Source organism: Symphalangus syndactylus, chromosome 18 (genome assembly GCF_028878055.3).
Source record: "Symphalangus syndactylus isolate Jambi chromosome 18, NHGRI_mSymSyn1-v2.1_pri, whole genome shotgun sequence".
Lineage (NCBI taxonomy): Eukaryota > Metazoa > Chordata > Mammalia > Primates > Hylobatidae > Symphalangus > Symphalangus syndactylus.
The window spans coordinates 111,059,825-111,082,406 of NC_072440.2; the positions used below are offsets into that span (position 1 = coordinate 111,059,825).

General features: G+C 44.7%; 1 protein-coding gene across 8 annotated transcripts in view; it reads right to left on the minus strand.

Annotated features, from left to right (window-relative positions):
* SNTG2 (syntrophin gamma 2) overlaps positions 1 to 22,582 on the minus strand; it is a 400,470-nt gene that overhangs the window by 189,044 nt on the left and 188,844 nt on the right. For all 8 annotated transcript variants that reach the window (XM_063622870.1, XM_063622867.1, XM_063622865.1 and 5 more), the window contains exon 7: positions 833 to 920. In XM_063622870.1, coding sequence (XP_063478940.1) covers positions 833 to 920 — 88 coding nt within the window. The remainder of the gene's footprint in view (positions 1 to 832; positions 921 to 22,582) is intronic.

Consider the following 22,582-nt stretch of genomic DNA (forward strand, 5'->3'; position numbering starts at 1 on the left):
AGGCATTGACAACGGGGACATCAATGGAAGAGAGAGAGAAAGTAAAACAGCCAATATGAACCCCCAGGGAGGGAAGCCGTTCATTCCCATGAGAGAGTGGCAGGAAGCACAGCCCACCAGCCCGAATGAGAAGGAACCCGACTGTCGGCTCGGCGGGAGAGCCTCATTCCACGTCGGATGCCATGGGGTTTGAGCCACCAGCAGATGTTGACTTCCGGGGAGCCTGGGCCTTGCCTTCAAGGCCTTTCCTGATTACCCACAAAAAGAGGGCAGTGATGCCCTTTGCTAAATCAAAGGAATGGTGGTGACTCCAACCTTTATAAAGCCATGACAGCTGAATAACATTAGTAAAAGTTACAACCACTATCTTCACTAAAACATTTTTCTAGATTTGGGGTTCATCACTTTCATATTGGGTCACAATTCAAGTATAATAGAGGATTACAAGCTTTGTGCCAAAATACGTCAGGGACTTCATAGCATAAATGTACCATTATTTTCATTTTTTGCACTGAAAATTTCTCAGATCAACATAGGTATTTTAAATGTAAAATTTGCTTGTATGTTAACATATAGATAAATACAATCATGGTGAGTTTGCATGAAGGAAGAACCATGTAGTTAAGTGACAAGAAGCACGGTCGAGAAGCACGGTCTGATAACACTTCCTTTAAAAAAGCCCATGCCATGGTGTCTGCCTATGCTTTTCTTCTCTCTGAATATACGCTCAGGAAATGACTAATATCCCAGTCCATGCGGTAGCATTTGGATAAATAATGTGGCACAAAAGGAATTTCTCCAGCACCCTGGAATTTCTCCTCTTCCCACTTACCTAACGGGAGCTTCAGAAATGCTGGCGCGTCCCTGAGATACTCAACGGTGATGGTAACTTCATCGCCAGCATTTCTCAGAAGATGCACCTGTCAATATGACAAAAATAGCTACGTTACCACCACAAAAGAACCAGACACAGAATTAAAAACTAAAATCTCTCTGCCTCTCCTGTTTCCCAAGAATTCAAAGTTCATAGTTACCTCTGAAACACGGAAAACTTTGTGGGCCTCAGCTGGAGTAAAGAAAGAGTGGTTATCACCTCCGAGACCACCCACCTCCCACACTCTATCTGCGTAAACAAGTGCATGAGTGAGCAGGGGTCTGCCCGTATCATCCACAACACCAGGCTCTCTGCATCCCTATGAATGCAATCTACCAGAAAATAATACCCTCGGAGAAATCAGTTTGTTACTACAAACAGCCTGTGTTCAGTCACTGGCAAAACATGGATTAACTGTGGCACAACAAACCACAAATACTAATTTAATTTTTTTTTTTTTATTATACTTTAGGGTTTTAGGGTACATGTGCACAATGTGCAGGTTTGTTACATATGTATCCATGTGCCATGTTGATTTCCTGCACCCATTAACTCGTCATTTAGCATTAGGTGTATCTCCTAATGCTGTCCCTCCCCCCTCCCCCACCCCACAACAGTCCCCGGAGTGTGATGTTCCCCTTCCTGTGTCCATGAGTTCTCATTGTTCAATTCCCACCTATGAGTGAGAACATGCGGTGTTTGGTTTTTTGTCCTTGCGATAGTTTACTGAGAATGATGTTTTCCAGTTTCATCCATGTCCCTACAAAGGACACGAACTCATCATTTTTTATGGCTGCATAGTATTCCAGGCACTATTCACAATAGCAAAGAGTTGGAACCAACCCAAATGTCCAACAACGATAGACTGGATTAAGAAAATGTGGCACAAATACTAATTTAAAGATTTAAATGACGCTTTAGTTCTCAGGAAATTAGTGGCTATCACTTCAAAAGGATGGAACTTAGTTCTGTGCTGGAATTTCAAATTATACTGTTTTAGTCACCTCATATACAATCCCACATGTTTCAACACAGCATCTAAAATCAGCTTTTTGTGCACAATGTAGTTGCCATTGTTTAAATCTGATTGAGACACTAAAAGTCTAGATGCCGCAAAGCTGTGTGTGTTAGAATTCACTGCACCTGCATCTGTGTCTTCCCATAATGCATAACCCTCCTCTGCCGTATCCTCTTCCTCCGAGGCCAGGCATAGCCCACCCTGCCCTCTCCTCTACACAGAGCCTGCCCACAGTTTGGGCAAGTTCCTACCTCACTTCATCCTCCTAGGCCAGGCATATCCCACCTCACCCTCTCCTCCACATGGAGCCTGTCCAAAATTTGAGCAGGTTCCTGCCCTACTTCATCCTCCTAGGGCAGGCATATCCCACCTTGCTCTCTCCTCTACATAAAGCCTACCCACAGTTTGGGTGGGTTCCTGCCCCACTTCATCACTCCCTCTGACCTTTCCTCCTCATTTCTTCAGTCACTTTCCATGCCCATCACTGCATACCTGGAGGATTACAGTTCTGCACAGCTCCCTAAGACACCTGATGTAGCCTGAGTGGGTTTTGAAGACTGGATTTAGAAAGTCTGAAAGTTCCCATGGCCTGAGATCCAACATAAATGCCTTCCTATTTCACCCGAGGACATTCTGTCTGGCATGGCTGGTCCACCTCTACCACTGGTGGTCCCTCCTGGCCCTCTGAGCCGCCCCACCCCGGCCATGCCTGTGGACAACCTTACATATGTCTGTGCTTTCACATAGATCTTGACCTCATAGGACAGCCTCGTCCCTTTTACCTCATGAAATCCCACTAAAAACTCCAGACTGGAAACAGCAGAACTGCAGAAACGCTCTCCTAATGCCACTGAGCATTTTCAACATCCTTTCTTCTCCCTCCCCTCCTCATCCACTTCCATGTGGCTGGTGACCCTGTCGATGGCCTCCAGGTCGCAGGTGCTGTTGGGAGGCTTCACACACCAACTTGCTGTTGGGAGGCCTCACATGCCCACTTCCTGTTGGGAGGCCTCACATGCCCACTTCCTGTTGGGAGGCTTCACAGGCCCACTTCCTGTTGGGAGGCCTCACACGCCCACTTCCTGTTGGGAGGCCTCACACGCCCACTTCCTGTTGGGAGGCCTCACACGCCCACTTCCTGTTGGGAGGCCTCACATGCCCACCTCCTGTTGGGAGGCCTCACATGCCCACCTCCTGTTGGGAGGCTTCACAGGCCCGCTTCCTATTGGGATGCCTCACACACTCACTTCATGTTGGAAGACTTCACACACCCACTTCCTGTTGGGAGGCTTCCCATGCCCACTTCCTGTTGGGATGCTTCCCACACTCACTTCTTGTTGGGATCCCTCACAAGCCCACTTCCAGTTGGGAGTCTTCAGATGCCCACTTCCTGTGACCCTGCGGCACTGCCTTCCTGTCATGCTCCACAGGCTGGACCCCCACAGGGCTGAGTCAGGCCTCTCCCACTGGCTGTCTCCAAGGCATCTTTCTTTCCCTGCTGTTCAGTACAAGTGCACCCTTGTGAGACGCCTGTCTCCGATGTCCACATCCTGTCTTCATACAGGCTGCTGCAGTGCAAAGTGACTGTGAAATAGAAGCCCTTACATATGTATCCATGTGCCATGTTGTTTTGCTGCATCCATTAACTCGTCATTTAGCATTAAGTATATCTCCTAATGCTGTCCCTCCCCACTCCCCCCACCCCACAACAGTCCCTGGAGTGTGATGTTCCCCTTCCTGTGTCCACGAGTTCTCATTGTTCAGTTCCCACCTATGAGTGAGAACATGCAATGTTTGGTTTTTTGTCCTTGCGATAGTTTACTGAGAATGATGATTTCCAGTTTCATCCATGTCCCTACAAAGGACATGAACTCATCCTTTTTTATGGCTGCATAGTATTCCATGGTGTATATGTGCCACATTTTCTTAATCCAGTCTATCGTTGTTGGACATTTGGGTTGGTTCCAAGTCTTTGCTATTGTGAATAGTGCTGCAATAAACATACATGTGCATGTGTCTTTATAGCAGCATGATTTATAGTCCTTTGGGTATATACCCAGTAATGGGATGGCTGGGTCAAATGGTATTTCTAGTTCTAGATCCCTGAGGAATCGCCACACTGACTTCCACAATGGTTGAACTAGTTTACAGTCCCACCAACAGTGTAAAAGTGTTCCTATTTCTCCACATCCTCTCCAGCACCTGTTGTTTCTTGACTTTTTAAAGATGGCCATTCTAACTGGTGTGAGATGGTATCTCACTGTGGTTTTGATTTGCATTTCTCTGATGGCCAGTGATGATGAGCATTTTTTCATATGTTTTTTGGCTGCATAAATGTCTTCTTTTGAGAAGTGTCTGTTCATGTCCTTCGCCCACTTTTTGATGGGGTTGTTTGTTTTTTTCTTGTAAATTTGTTTGAGTTCATTGTAGATTCTGGATATTAGCCCTTTGTCAGATGAGTAGGTTGCAAAAATTTTCTCCCATTCTTTAGGTTGCCTGTTCACTCTGATGGTAGTTTCTTTTGCTGTGCAGAAGCTCTTTAGTTTAATTAGATCCCATTTGTCAATTTTGGCTTTTGTTGTCATTGCTTTTGGTGTTTTAGACATGAAGTCCTTGCCCATGCCTATGTCCTGAATGGTATTGCCTAAGTTTTCTTGTAGGATTTTAACGGTTTTAGGTCTAACATTTAAGTCTTTAATCCATCTTGAATTAATTTTTGTATAAGGTGTAAGGAAGGGATCCAGTTTCAGCTTTCTACATATGGCTGGCCAGTTTTCCCAGCACCATTTATTAAATAGGGAATCCTTTCCCCATTTCTTGTTTTTGTCAGGTTTGTCATAGATCAGATAGTTGTAGATAAGCGACATTATTTCTGAGGGCTCTGTTCTGTTCGATTGATCTATGTCTCTGTTGTGGTACCAGTACCATGCTGTTTTGGTTACTGTAGACTTGTAGTATAGTTTGAAGTCAGGTAGCATGATGCCTCCAGCTTTGTTCTTTTGGCTTAGGATTGACTTGGCGATGCGGGCTCTTTTTTGGTTCCATATGAACTTTAAAGTAGTTTTTTCCAATTCTGTGAAGAAAGTCATTGGTAGCTTGATGGGGATGGCATTGAATCTATAAATTACATTGGGCAGTATGGCCATTTTCACGATATTGATTCTTCCAACCCATGAGCGTGGAATGTTCTTCCATTTGTTTGTATCCTCTTTTATTTCATTGAGCAGTGGTTTGTAGTTCTCCTTGAAGAGGTCCTTCACATCCCTTGTAAGTTGAATTCCTAGGTATTTTATTCTCTTTGAAGCAATTGTAACAAACCTGCACATTGTGCACATGTACCCTAAAACCTAAAGTATAATAATAAAAATAAAAATAAAAATAAAAAGAAATAGAAGCCCTTCTCTGACCAACTCCCAGAAAGTGTCAAAGCTTAACCACTAGCAGATTTGTCTGACTCTACCCTCCCCGCTGCACAAGATCCTGTAGAAAACTATCAAATCTGAATTTTCTTCTCCTCTTTGGTGAAAAGAAGTAGAACTGAGGCTCTCCTTTGACAAACGGGGTTCATGATGGTGACAACACCCTTCCTTTCTACATGGAAGGGCTGGACTCTCACAAGGCTCTGCAAGCCCTCATCCCTGGAGGTGCAGAGTGTGCGGTGTGGGAGGGGAGATCACAGACCTCCTCTGTCCACTGTCCAGCCACCTCCCAGGAAGTGACGGCCACTGTAAGACCCTAGTTGTCCCGGGAGCTCAGTGCAGTGTCATTTTAAAAGGCAAAACATCACCAGGACAAGAGCAGTTTGAGATTCATGAAGCTCACCGTGCCCCATCCTTAAACAGGCCGCCCTCCTCCCAGAGGACCAGGCCACGCACAGCTGCCATATGTGAGTCTGTCCCGCAGCCAGTGTGCCTGAAGTCCTTGTTGGAAGTCATCGAGGTGCGTGTGGACACCTCCCTGCCCACCTCCATACTCGAGGTAAGTGAGTCTATTCAGTGACTTTCTCCAGTTTTTCTGGAGAATGACTGTGGATTGAAGGAGGAAAACCTGCCATCCCTTGCTTACAGGAATCTGCACTTATCACAATGGACAATTTTGTCAGAAGTAACGGAACCAATCAATAGAGAGAGGCAGAGTAGCCTGAAAACCAGCACTTTTAATTAAAGATTGGATTTAGCTTCAATTTATTATTATTTTTTAATCCCAAATGTTTACCTTGCCTCGATTTTTGGGGGACTTTACAATACCCGAACAAGACAAAGGCATTCAATTTGCTATCAGTCTTATTTTTTATTTAGTTTGAAGCATATGTGTGGTGTCTGAACAAAATAATTGAATGTTGACCATTGATGCTACTAAATTCAACCAATGCCTTCAAAGATTTCTCCCTCCTAGAATCATGGCCCTAAGCCTGACAGCACTGGGAGAGACCCTGGCCCACACCCACCTAGAGGGCAGCCTCCTTCAGCCCACAGCAGCAGTCACTGCTTTTTGCAGCAAACTAACACCAGTAGCCATGGCCTGGAGGCTTTCCCCCTTTCTGTCTCTCTCTTTCTCTCTCTCTCTCTTTCAACACAGCATCTAAAATCAGCTTTTTGTACACAATGTATTTGCCACTGTTTAAATTTGATTGAGACACTAAAAGTCAAGATGCTTTTTTTTTTTTTTTTTGACTGTCACTCAGGCTGGAAGGCAGTGGTGCAATCGTAGCTCACTGCAGTCTCGACCTTCTGGACTCAAGTGATCCTCCCACCTTGGCCCCGTAGTGCTAGGATTACAAGTGTGAGCCACCATGCCTAGCCTCTCCCCACTTCCACCTGCAGCTCCCATTACAGTGCACACCTGCTCTGCGCTGACAAAGTCGAGGTAGGAGGATGCATTCCAACCTCCAATTCATCAGCATGTCAAACTCTGACAGGTAAGCCAAATCCATTTTTTCCTTAGAAAGGAGTCAACTATGAAATGAAATCTCCCCATACTTTTAAAATGACTCTGAAGCCATTGGATTCACTGCAGTGTTTGAGTCAGCTCAGCCATGCCTGGGTGGCTTCTCAGCAGCAGAGGTCCTTCCTCAGAATTCCAGAGGCTGGGAGTCCATGATCAGGTGCCAGCAAGGTGCCAGATCCTTTCTGGTGAGGGCCTGGCCTTCTGGCTGTGTCCTTGCGTGATAGAGAGAGGAAGTGCACTCCAGAGGGCTTCTTCTTATAGGGCACTGATCCCATCACCAGGATGCCATCTTCATCACCTCGTCTCACCCTAGTCACTTCCAGAGGCCCCACCTCTGTCTCCTGACGCCCTCATTTAGGGGTTAGGGCTTCGACATGTGAATCTGGGGGACACAAAGTCCAGTCTGCAACAGGGGCTGGTGAGTAGCCCAGGACACGAAATCGGTGACATCAGTGCAGTTTCTCCGGGGAGTTGCAAACTTGACCTGTTGACGGAGGCTTCCAGGGGAGCAGAGAAGAGCATGTTCTACACACAGCAGCCTCAGGTCAACGCAGCTTGAATTTGAATTAAAAACGTAACACATTTGATAGTTTAGACATGAAACAATACAACATATGCAATAAAATAGTCTGATTTTTATACCTATGAGATCTCTAGTTTGACACCTAAGAGACAACTGATGCTGGGATATTGTGTGTGTTCTTCTGGAAATGCTATGCCTTGGTAAGAACGTTTTCTTGTCTGAGGGCCGTTTGGTCATATTGATCAGATATACAATGTATGTGCATTTTAATCCAGCAGCCACATGTGTAGATGCATGAGTATGTGGGAATACAGAGGACAGTTCAAGAATTTTCATACACCATGTACACCATGTATCCCATTTATTTGCCCCATTTTCACTTGAACTGAAACAGGTCCTGAACTCTGTTAGACATGATACTTTCTTTACCTAATGCATCTTGCAGCTTATCCCGTATTATTCATGTATTTCTAGCCTTTCTCATGGACGCAATGTTCCATTTTATGAATGTTCCATAACTACTTCAATGAATCCTCAATCTTCAAATTCCTGTTGAGTAGTTTCTTAGTCCCTCCCCTTTCATCCCTAATCTTATTTGTATTTTAATTAATATTTCTTCATCAGTCTTTTCAGAGGCCTCTGCATCTTGCGTTATTTCAAGCCCACCGTGGGAGATGGAGTTTTAGTATTAATTGATTTTCCCTGACTTGTCCTCTATGTTTTCTCTCCTACAAATTCGCATCTTCATTTTTATTATTTCTTTCTTGTTTTGCTCCTGCGGGCTTCTCTGTTGTTCTTGCTCCAGATTCTTAGGTGACAACATGGCTCTTTTTCCTTTGCTTTCTTGTTTTCTAATAAATATCTACAAATTACCAGTCTTCCCTTAAGCCCTACTTGTGTTCCACAAATTTTGATACAAAGTTCTTCAATATTTTTCATGTTACTATTGTGTATTTTTTCCTTCATGTTGTCTTTTTACACCAGTATAGCTATTTTTAAAGTTTCCAGAAGTGTGGATATTTTTAAAAGCATTTGTCATTTTGTTTACTAGATATCATCTGTGTTGCGTTTCTTCTTGGGTTCCTTGTGGCCTAAATAATTGTGAATGCCCCACATGTTCCGGAAAAAAATTGTGAGTTTATGTTGACTAAAGACCCATGAGAACAAACACAGTCACAGATATACACACTCCCCCACATACACACACATGCACACACACCTGCACTCACACACATGCACTCACACACATTCAGATGTAATTCCACATACACACACATGCACTCACACACTCACCCACATATGCACACCCATGCATACACACACACACGAACACACAGGCACACACATGCACATACACAGAGACACATGTGCACACACAGGTACACCCGTGGACACATACATGCACACATAGGCACACATACGGACACACATACGAACACACAGGCACACACACACGGACACCCACACGCTGACTTCCTCTCCTCTACGATCTGCCATCCGCCCCACTTTAGTAACATATTCCAAGACCTCGTATTAGACCTTGCTGTTATCAACATCTGCAAGTGTTCTGTACTTTAAATCAAGCACCCAACTACCATTTCTGTCTTCCGGTGTGCTCCCTAGAACCCTCCTGCACACACGACACTGCAGCCCTATGGAGACTTACCACAATTGGCAATGACAGCTCTCTCTCTTGTTCTTACTATGCCATAGCCTTACATTCCCCTTTATTCAGGCTAAATTCCAAGATCCATCACTGTAACCCTTTCCTGCACACACCTTTAATTCTCTCACACCCCTGGCCATGCTGTGCCTGTCTGCCCCACATCCCAACCATGGTGAAATGCACCTCCCCAAAAGATACACTTTGGCATGCTTACACATAGGTCACTTGAAACATGATTTGGAAATGTGCACTGATGTGTTATTCAATTGTCATGAATACTCTTCTTTCTTTTTCACTTCTTCTCTTTTACAGAAGCTAAGCCCAGGAGCCAGGCACCTGGTGCCATGCTAAACACACAGGAGTCTCCTCTGCATCTCTTCCCCCACCAGAAACGGAGAGTGGTCCCTGTGGACAGTCACATCTCACTAATTCATCCTCTTTCCTTGAACCACTTCTCATAGTGTACTCAGATGTAGATAAATTTTAAAAAATAATAATTTTCTACTTTTCTATGTAAATTTTTAAATGCTTCCTTCACATGAACTTGAGTGAGTAAAGGGAAGGTTTAATTTATAAATAATTCCCCTAAATTAGTTTTAAAACCAAGATACTTTTATTATATTTTATTAGAAATGATTCAAGTATCCTTACATACTGCCATAGTCAGCAGCACATCATTTAAGACAAAAAACAGTTTATGCAACTGGGCCCTTTGAGCATGATGCTGAATCTACCAGTCATCATGAGCCCCCACCTGAGTGTGCGCTGCTAGGAATGTCTACAGCATGGGCCGTACCAAACCTGCCGGCCGGCCAAGGTAACTTTGAAACGCTAACTTTTGTGCCTAGAGCAATGAGACTTTTAAAGAAAACTGCCTAAGGCAAACTCCTTCTCCCTTATTAAGTGATGCATAAAATATCTATAGCTTTAGCATCCTTCAAAAACCTCCCAGAGCATTGCGGTGCTGGGCTCATATCACCCGTGGGGCAGGCTGAGCACATTCCTACAGCACATCTCTAGTCTGCGCACACCAGAAGCTGAGTTATTTCCAGAGTCTGAAAAATTCTGTGACCTCAACAGAGAAAAACTCCACTGTAGTTCTCCTTGGAAAATGACTTAACTCATTTCTGCTTAAATACACTATGTTAATAAATAAACAGATCTTAGCCTATGAAACTCTTCATTCTTAATGAGCCTGCATTCTCATTGCCAGTATCCTTTCAACATTTAAACCCAGTCTCTGTTATATATAAGGAACCTACTTATGGATGTGAGGGACGTGCACAGCCCTGGACTCTTTCTAAGTGTGAAGGCCTCTTCGTGGACACCTTCCCTCCTGTCTGGCATCCTTGCGCACGTGTGAGTGTCTGGGAGGGTTTTGCCAAGTACGCACGGGCCGCAGTGCCGGGGTGCACTTCAGCACATGAGCCGCAGTGCCGGGGTGCACTTCAGCTGCACCTCTGGGTTCTGCAGGGGTCAGGGGTAGAGCCAGGGCAGGACTCGATGTTTCCTGCCAAACTTACCAAGTCCCCAGTGACACATCCAGTGGATCAGCACTGGTGGCCACTCTGCAGGGTGCTGGCAGTGATGGGATGGAGGAGAAAGGAAGGTGAGGTGAGGAAGGAGCCGAGTCAGGAAGAAGCCGAGTTTTGACTACTTCTGCTAAATAGTAATGTATGGGATTGAACTGCACGTGGGGTATGCTGAGTGAATCCATGCAGGGACCTGCAGCTTCCTGGAGCAAACGACTTTTCCTGTCTGCATTCCCCAAGGATTCATATTTCTGTGGATAACCAGGGAAGGACTTATGCCCAGATTGGCATCCAAGGGTCTCACTGTCCACCTTCCTCAGCCACACTCCCAATCACCATGGAAACCTCTCTGTTTCACCAAGAGTTGCTGCCCTGCGCTGGAATCTTTATTCTGAGCATCTTGGGTCCTCTTTCACTGCAGGCCCGTTCATTTCCTACCCCCATGCAGGCAGGGCTCAGCCACCCAAGTCTCAAATGACAGCCCGAGCATCACTTCACTGTCTCCAGCCGGGACCTCACTGCCTCCTCCTCAAACCGAACCCCTGGTCCCTCGTCCTTCTGCCCTCACCTGTCATGGTCACTGGTTCAGAAACAAGGGACTTAACTCCAGGTCTCCTCCTGCTCTGTGGCTGCACCCTGGCTGCACTCTGTGGCTGGAGAAAAACGTTAAGTGCTGGCTGGTTAATCTCTAAATTCATGACAGTTCATCTTCAAGGGACTCTAGTGCAGGGCAGGGCACGCCCCAACCTGTTTTCTCTCCCTATCCCAAGATGGGTATTTCCTTCCTTCTCTTCACTGAAGCCTCCACCTGTTCAGCTGCTGATCACAGCTCTCAGTTCAATGTGCAGATAAAAGTGAACCTCTGTGTACTCCTGATCTGCCAGCTTGCCGTGTCTGAGGCCTGTTCTGTCTCCCCATCCCCCCCAACAAAAGAGCTGCCCTCGATCTATCTAGGGCCACAGGAATCCCTCCCTTCGAGCCTCTGCCCAGTGCATTCGCCTCATCCTATATCACGATGTCTCCTTTATGTGGCTTCCTTCCCTTCAGAGCAGTCCGTGCCACGGAACCCTTCTACCATGAAACCCTTCCTTAGTGCAACATCCACGGGCAGCCCTGTGCCGTTTCTGTTCCCTTCCACAGCAAAATGCTTTTAAGAACTTGTTTGTGCTCCATCTACCCCTTGGTCTCTTGCTGTTGTCTCCTCGGCAGGGTTCCTTTGTCTGTGGAGTCCTGTCCTGGCCCAGCCTGTCCTTCTGGGCGTCCCCTCTGTCTGCTGGCCCCGCTCTGCTTCCTGAGGTCTGAACGCTGGGGTCCATGGGGAGCAGCGCTTGCATTCCTTGATTGAACGCTCTGTGTGGCCATCACCCCTACACATCACTTCCAGCCCAGGGCTCCCAAGTCCACGCGTGCCTGCACCCCTCCCACGTTAGATCTTCAGCCTGCGCCACCTATCTCAAAAGCTGGCACCTCCACGAAGCTCTTTCCTCAGCCCCAAGCTTGGGGGTGATTGGGAAGCCTTCTCAGAGCCCCGCCTGGCCCAGCAGCAAGTCCCCCAGGCAATGGGAGAGGCACTTGAGGTGGCCGTCTCTCTCACTGGCACCCACCACCACGGCCAGGGCTGACATCCAGATTCTTGCACACAGGGCCCCAGGGGCTCTGAGCTCAGCCCTGAAATTTGGACTCGCACTGAAATTGCTGCCTCTCCTTTCTGTATGAACCTTCTGAATTTACTGGCTGTAGTATTTCTCTGGTAGATGGAATATGCTTGTGTCTGTGTGTGTGTACATATGTGGTGTGTGTACACGTGTGTGTGATGTGGGGCATGTATGTGTGGTGTGTGTACACGTGTGTGTGATGGGGGACATGTGTGGTGTGTGGTGTGCATATGTGTATATGCATGTGGTGTGAATGTGTGTGTACATGTGGGTATGTGTATGCTATGTGTGGTGTGGGTGTGTGTGTGGTGTATGTCCATATATATTTGCATGGTGTTTATGTGTGTGGTGTGTGTGTGCATGTGTGTGGGGTCTATGTGTGTGTGTACGGAGTGTGTCTATGTGTGTGTGTTTGTGTTGTATGTATATGTGGGTGTTATGTGTGTATGTTTAATGTATGGTGTGTGTGTGGTTTGTGTTTATGTGTGTGGTGTGTATGTGCGGTGTATGTCTATGTGTTGTTTGTGTGTGTGTATATGTGTGGTGTATGTGGTATGTGTCTTTGTGTGTGTGGTGTGTGTTTATGTGTGTGATGTGTATGTTTTTGTGTTGTGTGTATGTGGTACGTGTCTTTGTGTGTGTGTGGTGTGTGCATGTCTATGTGTTGTTTGTGTGTGTATATGTGTGGTGTATGTGGTATGTGTGGGATGTATGTGTTGGAGGTAGAAGGAAGGTGGGCTCTGAGTTTCTCAGCCAATAGGAGAGTCCATTTTCCTTAAATAGGGAGAATTAATCTCGTTTACACTTACTGCTATGGTATTTTAATTTATGGAGTTTGCTGATCCATTAGACATGCAGTGGTATTTGATGAGAATTTCGGTAAACTTCCAGAATAATTCAATGACAAGTTGTCACTGTCACGATGCTGCAGGTGCTCTGTCCCTCACTTTTTCTCTTCTTATGCCCTTTTGCTGTTCATTTTATCCGACCTACATTGTCTCTGTCACACTTGCTCCTTAACCCAACTTCTCATCAGCATTTTTCAACATATATGTAGAACTTTCTATTTGGTAAATTGCTAACTTTTAAGTTTTCATTCATAAGCTCAATCTTATTAACATCTTCCCATAGAAAGCTGTGTGCTCTGGCGTCCTGTCCCGCTCACCTTAAAATTGGAAGGACAGGCAGCACAACTGGACCCTCCGGGAAGAGGCCATCTCCATGCCTGTGCCAGCGCCTCAGCCACATATGAGGGCAGCTGCAGCCATTGCCTCTGGTTGTCCCCAAGGTCAGCCTCCGTGGGGCTGGGCCCTCCTCCCCCCAACCATGCTCCTCCCGCCTCTCCCCGAACCCTTTCCCTGTGCCCCCATCAAGCCTCCTGTTGGCTCTCTGCTCTCTTCCTCATTGGCTCAAGACACTTTGCATCTGCTAAGATTTTCTGAAACTTTTAAGATTTCCTGTTTTTTGCTTATATAGGTAAAATTCCATTTTTAAAAAAATCATTGCAAGAGATTTCTGTTCGACTTTTGTATTTCATAGCTGGTTCCTGGAAGTCCTCTTGGCTGGATCTTAAATACACACCTCCACCCAGAAGCCACATCTGCACTCTGGCACAGCTAAGTCCCTATTTCAGCAGTGGCCAACCTCAGGCCAGCTCTCATGGGCATTGTGCCCAAGCTGATGCACTTCGATTTTTGTTCGAAGGTAGGAAAATGTATTTAGTCTTCAATCACCCGCATTGAGAAACAGCTAATATTTGCAGCATCAATAATTTTTTTTTCCTTAAATAACCTGCATTTTACTGCTCCGTGCAATTAGTTATTATCCACTTGTCTTTGGAGAGATTATGCGTAAAACACGAACAAGTTATTGCCAGGGAATAATTAAATTCACAGCATTTAAGTCACTCTATGCACTTAGACAAGTGCATTGAAGCTTTTCCATGAGGCTTTCCCTTTGTGGAGCCACCATCCTTGGGCATGAGATGACTGAGTACGCACTTTTTAGACATTTTACTGACATTCCTAATCGGATAATATTTTCTTTATAATTCAGAGGCAGATCCTTTTGATGTGTCATTCAAACAACGATAATGCAATCTTTTAAAATGTGGATCTTTTCCTTCACATATTTTAAAATAACCATCATGTAACAAGAGTTAATGGGTGCAGCACACCAACATGGCACACATATACATATGTAACTAACCCGCACGTTGTGCACACGTACCCTAAAACTTTAAAGTATAATAAAAAAAAAATGAATTAAAAAAAAGATGTCACGGTTTCTTACTGGCTATAAATGTTAGTTTCCTGTGGTCAACTTGGCTGGGCAGTGCCCAGTTATTCAGCCAAACACCAGTCTACGTGCTGTTGTGAAGGCTTTTTTTTTTTTTTTTTTGAGACGGAGTTCAGCTCTTGTTGCCCATGCTGAAGTGCAATGGTGCGATCTCGACTCACTGCAACCTCTGCCTCCCAGGTTCAAGCAATTCTCCCACCTCAGCCTCCTGAGTAGCTGGAATTACAGGCGCCTGCCACCACGCCTGGCTAATTTTTGTATTTTTAGTAGAAATGGGGTTTTGCCATGTTGGCCAGGCTGGTCTCGAACTCCTGACCTCAGGAGATCTGCCCACCTTGGCCTCCCAAAGTGCTGGGATTACAGGCATGAGCCATCATGCCTGGCCTTGTGAAGGTATTTTATAGATGTGGTTAACATCTATGATCAGTTAACTTTAAGTAAATGAAATTACCCTCAATAATGTAAGTTGGGTCCTTAAGATCAAAACTTGGGCTTTCTCTGAGGAAGAAGAAAATCTACCTGCTGGATAAAGGCTCAGATCCTCTCAGGAGTTTGCAGACTGAGGTCCTGAACTACAAATGTTACACACAAACACACACAGATGCATACATGTGCACACATACACACATGCACATGTGCACACCTACACACATACGTGTGTGCATACATGAATACACATGCACACACACATACATACACACTGAATATACACATCCATGCATGTGCAGACATAAGCACATACTGCACATGCCCCTGGATGTGCACACATATACGCAGTACACACATGTACACGTGTATATGCACGCCAGCATGCACACGGCCTCACACGTACATGCATGTGCACATACAAACATGTATACACATGTGTATCCAATATCTTTCCTACCCACTCTGCTTCTCTGGTGGAGCCCTAACCAATCCTATATCAGCTATCATCAAATAATACCTGAAATAAGAGTGGTAGATTGTCCATAATTTGAGCTGAAGACTAATTGCTCTACCCTACATCTTCACACAATTTGAGAGTGGATGCCATGATTGACTGATGGCCTGGCCTGTAACCATCTAATTAGGAGTCAGCACACTGATGATCTCTTTATAATCCAGATAATGCCAGAACTACACATGATGTGTAAAACAAAACAAAAAAATTCTATTATGTGGTTAGCAAATGAAGGACCATACATACTTACGTATTTAATATTTGAATAATTGTTCTCTAGACATCTTTGAGAATTTAGTAAATTGAGTATATTATAGTAGAAATGACTTAGAATTGAGCAAATCTGTTTTCAATTCTTAGTTCTGATGCTTAGTGCTCTTGAAAACCCAATTTATGCCCCTTATACATGAGGGCTAGTCACCCATTTTCTCCAGTCACTATGAGGATTAGGTAAAATCATGTGAGCAGGTGCCCTGCAGAGTGTGAGCAGCTGTGCTCATCTGCATCTCACCAGGTTCATGAAAGTAACAAAGTGATGAGAAGTACGGCATGCACGAGCAAACGGCGAGCAGCAAATCCAGGACACAAAGGCTCTCAGGGCAGCCTAAAGAATAATATAAGTCGTAAAAATCGAAATATGAACAGGAAAGCATTGAAGGTCCCTAGGGTGGAAGAAACATGCAGAGGTCACAAGCAAGGGGTGCATGTGGGATCGCGCTTCAGTCTAGGGGGAAAGCTGCAGTTTGGTGTCTGGTGTTCCTGCAGAAAGAGCGAGGCTGGGTTTGGAAACAGGTAGAAGGGTCTCAACATTTATCAGAAGATAGCACCAGGAAAACAAAACATTAGGAAATGTTTGAGCCAAACAAGCAACAAACAACAAAGCACCACCAACAAACCAACAACAAACGACAAAGCCCTCTGCTGTGCACAGGTGTGGGACACCCCCCGTAGACAGCCTGCCGGCACCAGGGTCCTGTGCACACCTTGACCCCAGAGCTGGTACAGATGGGACCACAGACACCCCCCTGGAGACAGCCCGCCGGCACCAGGGTCTGAGCACACCTTGACCCTAGAGCTGGTACAGATAAGACTGCAGCCTGATTTCAGCCTGCACATGCCTTACATTTGGGCTGAAGACAGCTCATTTCCACAATATGAGAACAACTGAAGGAACAGTAACTGTACAGTTAAGGCTGGTTTCTTCCAAAATCATGCACTTTCACTGATACTTCCCATTGTTCGTCATAGCACATATTCTATACTTTTCTAACTCAGAGGTAATTAGAAGTTTTGACAAAACCACTTCCAAATCCGACAAATCAAATGCATCACCCAGAGAGTGTCGGTCACTGAGCCCAAACCGCAACCCACCAGGGACAGCACAGGTGAGAATGAGGCTCTGTGGGGTTGGAGCTCGGTTCAGCAGCCGCGTGGCTGCTCTGGGCACACGGAGGGAGCCCAGCTCCAGGAAGGTCCCCGGGACAGAGCCGACCGCAGCTGCCTCCACACAGGGCTATTCATGAGAGGTCTGGTCTTCCCTCGACAACTTCTTTTCCACAACTAGAAAAGGCTGAAGCCTCTCAGGCATAGATACTGACCCTCTAAATTCTGACCTTTATACTCTAACACAAAATTTGCTGCTGAGTGGGTCGTACTTCCATCTCTCTGTGTCCTTAAGTAAACTTCACAGGATGCCCCTTTACTTTTATCAACTGAATTCCATAAGCACGTTTTGCTCTCTCACAACAGAAAAACATCTCCTCCCCATTCATCTTGGCCTGCCCCCACCCTGCTCTGTCCTCCTGGCCATACATCAGGAGGCACACACCAAGCCCCCAGGGAAGACCCTCTGGGCTGCAGGTCACCTACCGATTAGAGCCAATGAAATGTCTCATGCACATGTGTGCCCAGGCCTGCCCACTGGTGCTGTGGCAGGGAAAGCCAGCTTCATGGGCTGCAAACAGCTAAATTTACTTTTATACATGTCACTCACTCACTCATGAGTGACAGACAGCCTTTTCGATCCCCAGTAGATAAAAAGTAAGATGCTTGTTAGCACTGCCCACAGATCGCTAGGAGGCAAGTGGAGATGACAGCTGTTTCCTTGTTAGAACACTAGAACTATGAGAATGGGGTTCCACACAGACCTCCACCAGCGATTCCCTCTCCCGAGATCCCTGCATTTTAAAACAGCGTCTCAAAATTTTTTCCTAAACCTTCAAATGCTTGCTGTTAAATTAAGTCACCATTCACTCAGAGATCTGTGATTGTGAAATATTTAAAGAACATTATTTCATCCGTGAGTGCAATTTTAATAATGGAGAAGTGTCAAATAAAAAGCTAATCAACTTCGGCCGGGTGCGGTGGCTCACGCCTGTAATCCCAGCACTTTGGGAGGCTGAGGCGGGCGGATCACAAGGTCAGGAGATCCAGACCATCCTGGCTAACACGGTGAAACCCCGTCTCTACTAAAAATACAAAAAAATTAGCCGGGCGTGGTGGTGGGCGCCTGTAGTCCCAGCTACTCAGGAGGCTGAGGCAGGAGAATGGCGTGAACCTGAGAGGCGGAGCTTGCAGTGAGCCGAGATGGCGCCACTGCACTCCAGCCTGGGCAACAGAGCAAGACGGTCTCAAAAAAAAAAAAAAAAAAAAAAAATGCTAATCAACTTCATCAATCTGTTGAGGGTGGGCAGGAATAATGTTGCCACCTGAACCTAGAAAAGACATGGTGGATAGATTTTTCCAAATCACTGCTGCTCACAGATTCTTGCAGGGAAAAGCACATTAGGACTTGACTTTACAGATTAACCCACAGAGGTCTTGGTGATTTTCTAATGTGCTCGTGGATGAAAATAAGCGGCAAAACCCCGAGTAGAGTTTTAATCTTCCAATGCTGTTTCTTCCTTTCTCCTGTGTATATTCACAACTGTCCTTTTTTCTAATCCTATTCACAATCCTTGGCCACTTTCAGTATCTCTTCCTTTGTACAATGAAAAGACAAACTTAGCTCAGCTATGGGGCAATTCCCAGAGCTGCAACCTCCACACAATCTCATTGACAAACTCTCACCCTCCCCACTCGTAAGACTCATTGTTCCCCATGTCTCTCTCTCTCTCTGTCACACACACACACACACACACACACACACACGTCCGACAAGAAGAACATGTATGTTTTAATTTCAATGTAACTGCCAACTTGCCCAGCGACCCCTGGTGTATGAACCATGGAATCCATAATTTACTTTGCTTTCCAAACTCATGTCCACAAGACTCGTTTCAAATACCTTCCAGGAAATAATTCTGTAACCCTGGGGTACACTCCATGGTGCCTGACAATGGTCACTGTTTGTTATTTTTAAGGAAAGGGGCAATGCCCAGAAGCCTCAAGCAGCTGTGAAACCTCGAGACTCCTGTCCCTTTCATCTGCAGAGGGTGCCCCTGCCAGGCTCTGACACCAGGGCAGGAGGCACCTGCAGAGGGTGGGCCCAGCAGGAAGGCCCCTCCTCCCTTCCCTCCACCTTCACCTTCTCTCCTCACTTCCTTGTTTCCATTCCTTCACTCTTGAAAGCCCCTCTGTGTGGGCCTGACTCGGAAGAACATCCAAAAGGCCTCAAGAGAGCAGCCCCTCCACGTGTTCACTCTCATCTCATGCTGGCTTCATCATCTGGGTGATCACACAAGGAAGGAACCCTCTCCAAACCACAGGTGCATCATACCCTTGAGCTCAGGCTTGGTGTCAGGTAACACAGTAACACACAGGTCAGTAGTGAGGGCCGTAGCAAGTTGGCATCTTCAGCATGAAGAGCTCGCAGGCAGGTCCTTAGCTAACTCCTGCTCAGCCTGGTGCTGGGCCTCACATAAAACACACACAGCAGCAGCACAGCAGCCCCACAGCCTCCCCAGCTCTGGGTTCTCACTTCCGTGAAGCATGTACCTGGGCTGCCCTGGGAACACGAGGTGATGTCGCCTTCATGTCCCTGCAAACATGAAAAGCTGCCAGGCCCTCTCTTCTCCATGTGGAAAATAAGGAGTGGGACAGGCCGTGTCTTCTCCATGTGGGAAATAAGGAGTGGGACCAACCAGGAAATCACTAAGGTCACTCCGTATTTCACAGTTTTCCAACACTTTCATTTGGAATGACAGAGCCTCACAATGTTTCTGCTCTCACCGATCTGACCCTCCTGCAGGGCCCCCTGAAATTGTACCAGCCCCTGGGATTGGTTTTCCAGCAACGAGTAGTGCTCTATCTAGAGGAAGCCAACAAGGAGCCAGAAAAATGCAACCACCAGCTCATTCATTCCAACACCCTCTCTTCCAGACAAGGTTACTACTTCAGTCCTTATAATGCAAAAACAGATGAATTCTTCAAGTAATTGGCTCTCTTCTTTTAAAATCATATTCAGACCTCGATTGCTTCAATTGCCTCTGAAAATTTCATATACTTAAAATTAATGGTTATTAGCAGCAATGTTTTCAGAATAATATTTGTAAAGATAATTACTTTCACATGGAACAATCATGTCTGGGCAATACCGCATTTCATGCCACGCAACTGCAGCTAGTCATTAGCCTCACTCTGTTGACCATCAAAGATTTCCTTCCCTGTGTGGAACCACTGACACCATTATCTGCAGATTTTCTTGGTGACTCTTACCCCCATACTTGGGTATTTGTCAGGGTTCTCTAGAGGGACAGAACTAATAGGATAGATGTACATAGTAAGGGGAGTTTATTAAGAAATATTAACTCACACAATCACAAGGTCCCACAATAGGCCATCTGCATGCTGAGGAGCAAGGAAGCCAGTCTGAGTTCCAAAGCTGAAGAACTTGAAGTCTGATGTTCGAGGGCAGGAAGCATCCAGCATGGGAGAAAGATGTAGGCTGGGAGGCTAGGCCAGTCTAGGCTTTTCACGTTTTTCTGCCTGCTTTATATTCTGGCCACGTTGGCAGCTGATGAGATGGTGCTCACCCAAATTAAGAGTGAGTCTGCCTTTCCCAGCCCACTGACTCAAATATGAATCTCCTTTGGCAACACTCTCACAGACACACCGAGGATCAATAATTTGCATCCGTCAATCCAATCAAGTTGACACCCAGTATTAACCATCACAAGCCCACCGCTTGTCAACTTGAATCCATATACATCTCCTGAGATCAAAAATAATCCTCAAATATAGACAATAATGAGGTTATAATTATACCTAACATAATACAGCTATCCTTCGTACAACTGGAAATGCACCAATCCCCAACCCAAATGCTATTATATAAAGTTAACAATACTTAAATGCTGATATGAAGTCAATAAATCTTATGTCACATGATAAAGGAGAAACAAAATAAAGTGAAGATATTTTCTTAGTACAAGTGTATACATGCATAAACATGCTTTTAACAAAAGGAGGAGGAAATACTCATGACAATTACAGTTCTCATTTCTGCAGCTGGTCCCATGGTCCTCCATTTTTAGGGAGGGTGTAAGGTCTATGTCTAGATTCATTTTTGTACATGTAGATGTCCATTTGTTGAAGACTGCCTTTTCCCCATTATAATGTTTTTGCTCTTCTGTGAAGGAGAAGTTGACTATATTTACGTGGTTCTATTTCTGGGCTATTACATTCCATTAATCTATTTGTCTATTCTTGCACCACACTGTCTTGATTAAATCAGCTTTATAGTAAGTCTTATAGTCAGGAAGTGTCAAGCCTCAAACTTTGTTCTGCTTCAATACTGCATTGGCTATTCTAGTCTTTCCTTCTCCATATAAACTTTAGAATCAATTTGTCAATATCCACAAAACTTTTTGCTAGAACTTTGGTTGATATCATATTGAATCTACAGATCAAGTTGGAGAGAACTGAAATCTTAACAATATTGAGTCTCCCTATTCATGAACATAGACTATCTTCGTCATTAATTTTGTTCTATGATTTCTTTCATCAGAGTTTTGTAGTTCACCTCATTTAGACATTATACATACTTTGTTATATTCACACCTAAGTAATTTATTACTTTTAGTGCTAATGTAAATGGTATTGTGCTTTTTAAATTTCAAAGTCCAGTTTTCATTTCTGGTACCAAGCAAGGCAATTAAATTGTGTATAATAAATAACCTTGCATTCCACATCCAAGGACTTTCAGTATGATGTTGAAAAGAACTGATGAGAAGGGACATCCTTGTATTGTTCCTGATCTTGGTGGGAAATCATCCAGTTTCTCACCATTATCTATGATGTTAGCTGTGGGATTTTTTGTAGTTAATCTTTATCAAGTTAAGGAGGTCCTTCTCTACTGTTAGCTTACTGAGAGTTTATATCATAAATGGATGTTGGGTTTTGTGGAATGCTTTTCCTGCATCCATTTATAAGATCACTAGGGTTTTCTTTTTTAGTTTGTTAATGTGATGAATTACATTAATTTCCAAATGCTGAACTAGTCTTGCATAGCTGCAAAAAATCCCACTTGGTTGTGGTGTGTAATTCTTTTTATACGTTGTTGAATTCCATTTGCTAATATTTTGTTGAGGATTTTTTGCATCTATGTTGATATTGGTCTATAATTTTCTTTTCTCATAATGTCTTCATCTGGTTTTGGTATTGTGATAAATCTGGCCTCATGGAATGCACTAGGAAGTGTTCCTTCTGCTTCTATTCTCTGAAAGTGATTGTAGACAATTGGTATAATTTCTGCTGTAATGTTTGGTAGAACTTACCAGGGAACCCATCTGGCCTGGCACTTTCTGTTTGAGAAAGTTATTAACTATTGATTTAATTCATTTAATAGATGTAGGCCAATCTAGACTGTATTTTATTGTGTAAGTTTTGGCAGATTGTGTTTTTAAGGAATTGGTGCATTTCATCTGGGTTATCCAATTTGTCAGCATAGAGGTGTATGTAATGTCGAATCTATAGTAATATCCTCTCTTTGATTTCTAATATTATTAACTTGTGTTCTCTCTTTGCATATGTAGCCTGGCTATTGGCTTATAAGTTTATTTATATTTTCAAAGAAACAGCTTTTTTTCTCCTATCTTGATTTCCTGTCTTCAGTCCCTGATTTCTTCTCTAATTTTCATCATTTACTTTCCTCTACTTACATTGGGTTTAAATTGCTTCTCTTTTT